This window comes from Jaculus jaculus, chromosome 1 (assembly GCF_020740685.1).
Source record: "Jaculus jaculus isolate mJacJac1 chromosome 1, mJacJac1.mat.Y.cur, whole genome shotgun sequence".
NCBI classification, from domain to species: domain Eukaryota; kingdom Metazoa; phylum Chordata; class Mammalia; order Rodentia; family Dipodidae; genus Jaculus; species Jaculus jaculus.
In genome coordinates, this window is record NC_059102.1 from 109,452,760 (window position 1) to 109,464,477 (window position 11,718).

Sequence of the window (11,718 nt, forward strand, 5' to 3'; positions counted from 1 at the left end):
CTAGTCACTGGCAGTTCTGGGGGCGGGGACAGCTGTGCCTCAAAGGTCCATGCCACTGGGATGGGCCCTTCCTTACTCTGGGCTGTATCAGAGCAGTTCCAGAGACGATGCTATGTCACCTGCTCCACCCACCATAAAACATGAGGACAGTGGGCGTGCCACAATGATAAAGACAGCTTTGGGGGGTCCTATTCTGCTGATCTAAGCAAAAGGCCAGGGAGTACCAAGGCCTTCGTAAGGGGTGGTTCCCTGGCATCTCATGGGAAAAGCTGGGACTATTACCATTATTTCAATGGCCTTTGTTATGATTGGCAACAAAGCCTTCACCCCTGATGTGACCCTCCTTAATGCTGTTCCCCAGGGCTAAATGGTTAGACTTCCTGGGCTCCAGAAAGTCACTTGCCTCGGGGGACCACCCCAGCCCTTTCGTTCTCTCTCTCTCTTTTTAATGAGAGAGCGCTGGCGCACCAGAGCCTCCAGTCACTGCAACTGAACTCTAGACACATGCACCGTCTTGTGCGCATGTGCGACCTTGCACACTTGTGTCACCTTGTGCACCAGGCTTAAGTACCATATGAAGATTCGAACATGAGTCCTTAGGCTTTGCAGGCAAGCACCTTAACCACTAAGCAATTTCTGCAGTCCTCACCCCAGCCGTTCCACATGACAGCCTGCATCATTCCAGAGCACTGGACCTCTCCTTTGCTCTCACCTGCTATTTCTGACTTCATGGCACTTATCCTCTCCCATATTATATCTTATTTATTTCCTATTTGTCCCTGTCTCGCCCTACAGAAGCCAAGATTTTCCAGGGCAAGGATCTGGGCCTCACTTGTTCACTGACATACCTCAGTAGTTCTGAATGGTCCCCATCACACAGCAGTCCTCCATAAATATTTGTAAAGGAACTAAAAGAAGTATGCCCAAAATTGTTGGGTTTGGGCTGGAGATGGCTTAGTGGTTAAGCACTTGCCTGTGAAGCCTAAGGACCCCAGTTCGAGGTTCGATTCCCCAGGACCCACGTTAGCCAGATGCACAAGGGGGATCACGCGTCTGGAGTTCGTTTGCAGTGGCTGGAGGCCCTGGCGCGATTCTCTCTCTCTCTGTATCTGCCTCTTTCTCTCTCTGTCACTTTCAAATAAATAAATAAAAATAAACAAAAAAAGTATTTTAAAGAAATGTTGGGCTGGAGAGATGGCTCAGCAGTTAAAGTGCTTGCTTTCAAAGCCTGATGGCCTGGGCTCAATCCCCCGTGCCCACATAAAGCCAGATGCACAAACTGGCACATGCATCTGGAGTTTGTTTGCAGTGGCAATAGGCCCTGGTATGCCCATACTTTCTCCCTCTGCTTACAAATAAATAAAATGTTTTTTAAAAAAGAAATGTAGTAGGGCTGGAGGGATGGCTTAGTAGTTAAGGCGTTTGCCTGCACTGCCAAAGGACCCAGGTTCGATTCCTCAGGACCCACATTAGCCAGATGCACAAGGGGGCACACCCATCTGAAATTCGTTTGCTGTGGCTGGAGGCCCTGGTTCACCCATTCTCTCTCTCTCTCCCTGTCTTTATTAGTCAAATAAATAAAAATTTAAGAAAAAGAAATGTAGTATAACAGCTTCCATTTATCATGTACTGCCTATGCCCCAGTGCTAAGATACTTTGGAAGCATGATGATCCAATGACTACACTGTGAGTACTTCATGAACGAGCACAATGGAGTCTTAAGAGGTCATCTGCCACATCCCGGGCCATGTGGCCAGAGCGAGAGAGAACCTCGAGCTAGGCCTGCTCAACAGCGCTGACTGCCAGTCCCGCTGGGTGACTGACACTGTGCTTCACATCCCACTGCACAGGACGAAGCGGAGGTTCTGAAATGCAACGAGCCCTGTGACAGTTTCACCAAGGACTGTTAGTTAAAACAGTGCGTTTGGTGCCAGAAAGATGGCAAAGAGGGAAAACATTCAAACCCCAGAGGAAGCCAGGCTCACTAATTTTGTACGAACTGGTCCTTGGGGATTGATGGCTTGTTCTGAAGCAGAAGTTGACAAACTCCAGTCTTGAGCCAAACCTGCTGGCGGCTGTGTCTGTGCTCCCAGGTCAGTGGCACCCGGCCACAGCCGCTCGCTGACATGTTAGGTACAGCTGCTTTACTGCAGCAAGAGCTGATCACTGCAAAAGAGATGCTATAGCCCACAAAGCCTAAAATATTCACTATGTCTTTTACTGAGCACACGCTGCTGACTTCTCCTCTAGAAGGACCCACCGGGATCACTGGCACTGGGGCCACCTGCTCAGGGAGAAGAGCTCTCACTCTACACGTTTCCATGCTCTTCTCCAGAGCTACCGGACCAGGGCTGCAAGAGGGTCACAGGCCCTAAGTGTTAACAGGCACCCTCCCACCATCTGTGGACATCCCACGACTCAAGGACAATGTAGGGTGGTGCCCTGACTTCTGCCATGCCCTTCTGGTTGGGCCAAGCTTTGCTTTAATCTCTTACGCACCACTTGGGGTTTTCTGCGAGGCCACGGCATTGGCAATGGGGTAGTGCTGCCTGACCTGTTTTGGGCCTGACAGTGGTCAGTGGGTCCAGGTAGTCAGCCAGGTCCCTGTGCTTTCGGTCAAGGGCAATCTCAAAGGCAGTCTTCTCCAACACGCTGAGGTGGTCTGGGTTGGCTCCTTTCTCCACCAGCTGCTGCACCACACTGAGTTTCCCAATGAGGGCTGCCAGCATCAGTGGGCTCCAGCCCACTGTCCGGGCTGCGTGGTTGGGGTCTGCGCCCCACTCCATTAGTAGGCGCACGACAGCCTCATGTCCATGCTGGATGGCGGCCATCAGGGCCGTGATGCCCAGCAGTTCATCCCTGCTGTTACCCACGGCTGGTTGTTCGCTGGAAGGCTGGTGGTGGTCCACGATGGCTCCAGTCTCCAACAGCAGCTTCACCACACCTAGGTGGCCACCCCGAGAGGCCACGGTGAGCACACTGGCCCCTAGCCGGTTCTGGGCATTGACATCAGCCCCGTGATCCAACAGGAGGTGTGCCACATTCACATGCCCACATCTGCCAGGAAGATGAGGATTAGAGATGATGGACAAGAAGCAATGACAAGACAACAGCTCACTGTCACCAACTATGCAAGGCACAGGAGCTACTTAGAGCCAAGTCCTCAGTCTGGAGTCAGCCACCACCTCTCTTTTTCACATGACCTTGAGAAAGAATTTTAGCTTCCTTGTGCCTTCATTTTCTGTCCTGCAAAGTGAGGCTATAACCATATCTTCATGAAAGGCCACTGATGCTTAAGGGAGCCTGTCAGTACCATGCCTAGAACCATGCTTAAGCAAAAAGACACAGAAGACAAATACTAGCTACGATAATTGTTAGGCACTTTACATTCTACAAGGTGCCAGGGTCACCCAACTTCTGCGAGGAGCTGTGTTAGAGTCCAAAGCACAGGTCTGAATCCTGTTGCTTTTGACAGGAGTTGAATTCTCCTTTATGGCCTGTTAATCTGCCTGGCACGGGTGCTCTCATTTCCCCAAGGGCGGAACCTTTGTGTGATTCATCTCTGGCCCTCCTTGGCCCCTGACACTATCCCAGCACATGAAGAGATGTGGCAACTGTGTTCTGTGAAGGGACTTTGGCAGTCTGTGGAGGCCTGCTGCCCCCTGCTGGCAGGAATGTCCATTACAAACAACTGTGAATTTTTACTTTTTTTTTTTTTTTTTTTTTTTGAGGCAGGGTCTCACTCTAGCTCAGGCTGACCTGGAATTCACTATGTAGCCTCAGGGTGGCCTCGAACTCACAGCAATCCTACCACCTCTGCCTCCGAGTGCTGGCATTAAAGGTGTGCGCCACCACGCCCGGCAATTTTTACCTTTTTTTAAGAGCTCCAGCTATGGCACACTCAGGCCTTAGGGAAACAGACATGGGCCTAACGGCCTAGCACCAGGCCAGCTGAGGAAGAAAGATGCCTCTTCCCAGCAGGCATGAAGCACTCAGAGCAGAATGTACCAGAGCTGGGCTAAGCAGGACAGACTGACAAGCGGGGCCGGTAGCGCCGGATTTAGAGAACCGCAGCGCCCTGGCTGCAACTGCATTCTGGGGCAGGTTCTGAGTTTCTTGCTCCGCCCTCCTTCCCACATGTGGGTTTTGTGCCTCAGCTAAAGCCAGGGGCACTTCCTCCTGATGGAGGCAGGGCGAGGACTGAACTCTGGTCTGAGACGCCACTGAACATAAAATACCTCCTGGGCCATGAACCTTGGCGGCACCAGAAGGCCTACAGGATCTGTGGGAGCCTGGTGACCTGGCCCCCTGCAGTGAGGGAAGGAATGGGGCTCTTCTCCAGGGCAGAGAGGCAATCAAGCAAGTACACTCACATGCAGAAAGTTTAATCCCAGTGTGTCTCCCTGAATCCCTCCTCTTCCCCCTTGTTCTCCACCACGCCCCCAAGCCTCAGTGATCCTCTCCAGTTGCCCAGTGTCTACAGCCAGGGCTGCCTACATGGCTGACCTCATTTCCTGGTCCCTTTGCTACACCTTCCTATCACGTTCTTCTGTTCCACCTGCCTTCCGCTCTCTGTCATCCGTCCTGCTCAGGGGCCAGCTCTACTCTCACCTACTCTGTGCTTCAGCGCAGATGGTGCATCTCCTGAGCACCCCTATCCTGCAGCCTCACTTCCTGTCTGCACCTGAGGTCTCCTTCTCAAACTCTCTCACACGACTCGCTCTCCTAGGACAGGACTGGGTTATTTCCATAGCCCCTAATACAGGATGATTAGAGTGCTTGTAAATTTTGCCAAATGAATGCATAAGCATTATGACCAAGGAAATTAAGGTCCGGCAGTGGGAATAAGCCACTGTGGTCTTCACTGCAGCAGAGATTTTTCAAGGCTCACACCGTTCCCCTATGAAGCACAAGATAAGCCCTAGTGTACACAGATTGCAAGACACTTCTAGGTTTTTATCTCATTTGAGAACCTAGTGCCTCCCATTTTACAGATAAGGAGACTGAAGATTAACATGGAAAGTGATTAATCTCAATTTGAAAGTGACACAGCCCAAACTGGACCCCAGAGCTCCACAGTGCAGCTGCTCCGGTCTCCCCAGTTCTCACTGAGGAAGCAGAGGATTGAACCGGAGCGGTTCTGAAATCTGGAATGTTTTCTCAACTCTCAGGTAGCCCCAGAGAGTGTTCAATTAGGCTGAAAATATAAGATGATTCAACAGAGGCCGAGATGACTTTACAGATGCTGAAGTTCTAATAAGTAATTACTGGAGATGGAGAGGCTAGGGGCTTCCTGAGCAGGTGCTACGATTGCCAATTAATTTCAGCAGTTAACACCTGTGTTTGAAGAGCTGGCTCCTGTTCCTGTCACTGGGTGGCCACCCCTGTGGTGAGGGAATGAAGGGGAGCCAAAGGAAGAGGCAGAGGGCAAAGCAAAAACCTTCCCCTGGCTGGAAGGTGCTGGCAAATGTGGTCCGTTGCTTCCATGCCACAAGCACCAAGAGGGAAGTTATCAACTACTTGATCACAACTGGGACACATGGGCTCTGGGGCCACTGCCCTGAGTGGCCTTGAGTATGACTCTGTCTCGGCCACTTGATTGGCCGTGTGGCCATGGGCAAGTTACTTAACTTGGCCATACCTCAGTTCCCTGCCTGTAAAAGGAGCGTAACAATAGTATCTACTTCCTGAGGTTTGGGGTGGACTGAAAGAGCTAGTTCACTTAAACAGGAAGTACAGTGTTGACACAAAGCAGGCACTCGGGAATGATCGATCACCTATCACAGGTCTGATGGTGCAGGCCTACCATCCAAGCTGCTCGAGAGAATCACAAGTTCAAGGCAAAGTGAGTTTATAGCCACTCTGGATAATTTAGTGCCAAAATAAACAGAGGCTTGGGATCAATCTCAGTAGTAAAGGGCTTTCCTACCAGTTGTAAGCTCCTAGGTTCAATCTCTAACACTTGGAAGAAAAAGAATCTATTACTTTACAAATAGAAAAAAAATCATCAATGTGATCATTTTCTGATATTAAAACCACCCTAAGAGACTAATATTAGCCTCCAAGTTCAGGGGCAAGGTGTGACCCAGTGATGCAGGTTGGAGTGTTATACAGATGCCCACTTAGGCACAAACAGCCTCTCCTAGAGCGTCGTCTAGGATTTTGAGACACAGCTGTATCAGGGAAGAAGAGCACAAGACTGGAAAGTGTCCACACACTGGCCACCAGGACCCAAGGGACAGACAGACTGCATATCCTCCAGAAGTCTCCCTACATCAGTCCCTAACCCTGAGCCTCCAAATGCACTAGGTAGCATGCAGTTCAGTGTGGCAGGAACCTCCAATGAGAGGAGACTTTAAAGTGCCCAGGCCCCAGGCAAGCTCAGTGAAAGGGCAAGAGTGAATTCTAATCTCCTCATCCGATGGGCATGGCCCCCTCTGTCTCCTAGGATCAGTTCAGAGTATATCACACTAATGTTCCCAAAGCAGCTACTGTGACAAAGTAAAGAGCCAATGTACACAGCCCAAAGCCAATCGATTTGCATGTGACAAAGTCAGGTTGCTCTTTTTACAGCACCAGCTCTTTCAGAAGTCCTCTACAAAGGTTCTACTGTTACTAATGAGCCCTCACAGGCTTGGCTAATTCTGAATGTCCTCCGCCCACTGAGACAAACAGGTGGTGTGGTGCTGTGCACCTGACTCTGTACTCTTGAACTGAGGCAGGAGGATCTCAAGCCGGAGGCCAGCCTGGGCTACACGAAGGAGCAGAAATCAATCAGACGGCACACACCATCCTGCAGAAGTTGGCTAACAGGTCTTAGTGACCCCACTGCGAACCAGGGCTGCAGCTGCCCGTCTCACCAAGTACCCTGGGGGCTCACAAGGTCTTTGTGCACTGAATGGAGCTCAGAAATGAGGTGTATACCTGTGGCTTGCAATGTGCTCCTCCCAACTCCCCACCATCCCCTCCTCCCCAGACCTCAGGCCTCCAGAGCGGGAACTCTGGAATCTCTATTTGGAAAAGCATCCTGGAGAGTTTCAGGTGGGGCTAGGTTTGGATACTACCCAGCGAGGCACCCAGCTACAAGTGGGTGGGGCTTTCCCCTGTACAGAGGCCAGGGGCCAGAGCTCCAGCATGGCAGGCTTCCTGGAAGAAGCTAAGCTGGGAAGGGGGGCTTCACCAAGGGAAGAATGGGAAGCAGGAATTTCCTTTACATAGTCATGGTAAGGGATCTACAGGAACCCCCCCCCCCCTCAACACACACACACACTCTAGCTCTGTCTGTTAGAGGGCTCATGTTACAATCTAAGTCTTGGAGTCTTATCTGTAAGGTGGAGACAATATTCTTGGCATAGAGTACATGCTCAGAAGTTAGCTTTTAAAAAATGTGGAGTGACTCAAAGACTTGGGATGAAATCATCTTGGCGTGAGTTTAGGAGGCCAAGGGAGAGCAGAAAGGAGGATGTACCGAAAGCACTGAACCGGCGAGCAAGCGCCATGCTAAGGCTCTGGCTAAGGGAGTCCCATAGCTAGGTACAACCAAGCACTCATGCCAGAAAGATCCACAAGCTCTTAGAGAACGCATTAGCAAGGACCACCTAGAGTGAAGGAGGGAGGAAGAGTGAGGGAAGAAGGGGGAGTGCAGGCAGAAGCCGCCACAGAGCTCTGCCTGGACCAAAGTAAGGGGAGGGAAGGGTGGGTATGGACTCCACGGCTACCACAGAATGGCTAGGGCATGGGTACTAGGCAGAGGGAGGGCTTATCTGGAGGCTTTAAAAAAGCATGGGAGAGTAGCTTGTGCCCATAAAGTCATCTTAGCTGCTTTGGGCAAGAAATGAGGTATCTTTAGACAAATGATGCCATTCTGCTGAACCAGTGCATAAATCCATCCCTGCGTTTGGCATAGCCACGTGCATGGCAGCTACACATAACAACTAAGGTCTATTCCGAAAGTATGTTTACATACAGGCTGACACTGGTGTGCCCAGGCTTGGAGATGGGTGTGTAAACCACAAGACCATCTTACTGAAAGGATGACCCACACAGAAGAAAATTTTGCTAGTAGTTAGGTAAGAACTGTGTAACACCTGGAAAAGAACCCTAAGAAATAAAAGACTAGACTTGGGTGTGGTGGCTCATGCTTGTACCCCTAGGACTTACGAGGCTAAGACAGAAGAATTGTCATGAGTGATGTGTGATACAATATTTATTTTAAAAAAGCTGGAGAGAGAGGTTCGTGGTTAAGGCACTTGCCTGACAAGCCTAAGGACCCATGTTCGACTCTCCAGATCTCACTTAAGATGCACAAGGTGAGGCAAGTACTAAAGGTCGTGCATAACCACTAGGTGGTGCTAGCTAGCATCTGGAGTTTGATGCAGTGGCTGAGGCTGAGTGTGTGTCTCTCACTCTCTAAAATAAAATAAATTAAAAATAAAAAAACAAAGACTATTGAGCATTAGGTCACAACGAGAAGATTATGGGTAAAAAGTCTCAACCTCCTGAGGACATGGCAACTTCTAGAGATATTTTTAATTATCATGACTAGAGGACAGGTACTTGCATCTAATGCGTTTGAGACAAGGATATTGCTAAATACACTATGGAAAATAAGCCTGTCCAGAATGTCAGTAGGAGAGACAGAAGGAAACTGGAAATCATGGATAAAACAGGAGGGGTACGTGCGGCTAAGTGGATAACGGACAGAGTGAGAGATTTCACTGTACACCACTACCTGTACGTGTGTGTGCTTATGGATAGATTATCTATTCATAAACTAATCTTTTTTTAAAAAGACTGGAATTTGCTGGGCATGGTGGTACACACCTTTAATCCCAGCACTCAAGAGGCAGAGGTAGGAGGATCACTGAGTTCAAGGCCACCCTGAGACTACAGAGTGAATTCTAGTTCAGCCTGGGCTAGAGTTGAGATCCTACCTTTAGTTTTCAAAAAAAAAGTAACGAAAACAACAACAAAAAGACTGGAATTGATAGCATATTCACCTTTCCATAAGGAACAATGCTAACTCAGCTTAGGGTACATCTTCCCATTTGCTTGAAGACCTCCAATCATTCGTCCATGTAAAGACTGCGCTGATCTCCTCAACTCTAGAAACCTTAAGACCTGGAGCAAGCATCCCTTCAACCCAAGGACCAGCCCAGTAAAGAGGTCATTTGGGTCTGTGTGCCCAAACCTCACTAAACCCCCGCCATGGCCAGGACTCCAACCCGTTTTCCTTGTCCCTCTGCAGGGACACAGATGCCTGCTCGAACATTCCCCCCACAACCTCCAGTCACTGTCGCAGTCAGGCCCTTAACCACCACTTCCTCTGGAAAGAACAGGCAGGTTTCGAAGGCAACTACCTAGGTTCATACCCTAGCTTCCACCGGATAGCTGTGTGGCACAATCTGCTCTGATTCTGCTTGTTTCCCTTGCTGTGAAATGTTAACAGCAGTGCCCACTGCAGAAGGCAGCTGTGAAGAAAATGAATTAAGGTATACAAAGCTCTGGGGGTGAGGCTTATATATGGGCACTCGGTAAATATGAACATAGGCAACTGCTTTGACAGTGACAGCAGTGATCCCCTTCCTTGTACCAGGCACTTGGCAACGCAACACTGTGACTCCTCCCTCCACGTGGGTAGTCTATCTGCCCTCTGAATATGAGATGGCCTGGCGACTTGCTTGAGCCAAGAGAGTGAAGAAAGGGACGGCTGTGCCTCCAGCTGGCCCCAAGGACCCAGCTACTGACTGGTGACCAGGCCTAGACCAGCCTGCTGGAGGATGACAGAAGAGATCTTGTCAGCTTGGGCCACAGCTGACATCCCAGTCTCAGCTCACCTACACAGATGTGACAACGGTGTGGACCGTGGATATAAGGAAGACAGATAAGACAAGAATGGCCAAGCTGTGCAAAATAAAACGATGCCATCAGGCTCATGGTGACTGTCCAACAGCAATGGCTGGCAGTCAGCTACTGTTACCAGGCATCACTTTTACACGACACAGTCACCTTGGGTAAGTCCTCCTACCCTGACGTTCCAAGGCTCTTCCATCTGCCACTGACCTGTATCCCCAGGCTCAGAGCCCCCTTTGCTCTCCCATATTCAGCATCCTCTTGGAGGGGGGCGTCCACAAAGATCGACATACTTGTGTGTCTGAAGGCCTAGGTCAGTGTCAAGATGGGTCTTTCAGTGCATTTGCAGATTACTAACCAGAAATTTAGAGATCACCCTTGCTGTCTCCCTCTCCACTGCCCTCCCTGCCTTGTCTCCATTCCAGTCCAGACCATTATCAGCTCTTGCCTGAGCTGCTGCAACCACATCTCCTAACCTTTCTGACTTCCCCACCCTTCCTGACTCCAGCCTATCCCTCCCAACCATTCTCACACAGCAGAGAAAGTGTGCAAAGTGTAGCTTTGTATCCTGTCACTCACTCCGCCATCAACCTTCCAAGATTCTCCTTTGATGAGTGGAACTTCCTCAGCCCCACTCCCCAGGGAGAGCTCATCTCCCATTACCTCCAGTCCCATTGCAGTCACAGCATCTTCCTAGGGAACCTACTACCACATGCTACCAGATCTATGTAGTGTGTGTGTGGCGCGCGCGCGCGCACACACACACACACACACGCCCACTTATTTCTACCTTAATATTTGTACATTTTCAAGTCTGGACGTGGCTAAATATATCATTTCTAGTAAAACTTAGCCCTTCGCTCCACCAGCCCGGGTCAGATACCCTCAGACCTTCCCTATTATGCTAGACAAAGGTCTAGCTCTCGGTTTGGGAGTTTCACTAGGTCCCAAGCATTCCATCCACACCTGGCCAGAGAAGGGTACGTCGGTAGGTTCTTGGAAAAGCCCCTGAAGCAAGAAGTAATGAATGAACGCCCCCAATATTCTATATGCAATGTCCAGATTCTGTTAGGAAAAGCCAAATATAACATCCTGGTTTCATGTTGATGAAAAGGCGCTTGCACTTCTAGCACAAAGTTTCCCCCAAACAGCTCCAAGTTGGCTATTCCTCACTATTGGGAGCCCGGGACTCTGCCCCGGGCCGGGCCGGGCCGGGCCGCCCGCTCACCTGGCCGCCTGCATGAGCGCACTCCAGCCGTAGTGGTTGCGGCTGTTGACCGAGGCGCCGCGGCGCAGCAGGAAGCGCACGAGCGGCTCGTGGCCCCCGGCCGCGGCGAACTGCAGCGCCGTGTTGCCCGCCTCGTCCGAGCAGTCCACGGGCACCGGAGCTCCCGGAGCCGCCACCGCCGCCGCCGCCGCCGCCCCGGGCCCGGCCCCCGCCTCGGACTCGGCGCCCGCCTCCGACTCGGCGCCGCGCTCGGCCGGCTCCGCCGACCCCGGCTCGAGCAGCCGCCGCGCCGTGTCCGTGTCGCCCTGGTCGCAGGCGCGCAGCAGCAGCTGCAAGGCCGGGGGCAGTCCGCCCTCGCCCATCGCCGCCGCCGCCGCCGCCGCCACCGCGGCCCGCGCCCTCCGCCGCCCGGCCCGCCGCGCCGGCTCCGCCCCCGGATCTCGCGCCCGCGCCCCCTTCCGTCCCCGCGGCCGCGCGCAGCGCTCGCCGGGGCCGCGCCCGCACCGCCCGCGGCCGGCGGGTTCCGGACAGCTCCGCGCGGTGCCCGCCTCCGGGCCTGGTGCGTCGGACCGGGACTCCTCGGCGCCGCGGGCTCGGGGCCCTCGGCCGCGGAGCTGCCGACTTCCTGCCTGGTGCCA

The 11,718-nt window shown here is 51.9% G+C and overlaps 1 protein-coding gene across 4 annotated transcripts in view; it reads right to left on the reverse strand.

Moving 5' to 3' along the window:
• Window positions 1-11,442, reverse strand: part of Anks6 (ankyrin repeat and sterile alpha motif domain containing 6) — a 53,236-nt gene extending 41,794 nt beyond the window's left edge. For all 4 annotated transcript variants that reach the window (XM_004657041.2, XM_045141650.1, XR_006635087.1 and 1 more), the window contains exons 1-2: window positions 11,081-11,442; window positions 2,555-3,057 (exon numbers count right to left, since the gene is read on the reverse strand). In XM_004657041.2, the coding sequence (XP_004657098.2) occupies window positions 2,555-3,057; window positions 11,081-11,442 (865 nt within the window). The remainder of the gene's footprint in view (window positions 1-2,554; window positions 3,058-11,080) is intronic.
• Between the last annotated feature and the right edge of the window lie 276 nt (window positions 11,443-11,718).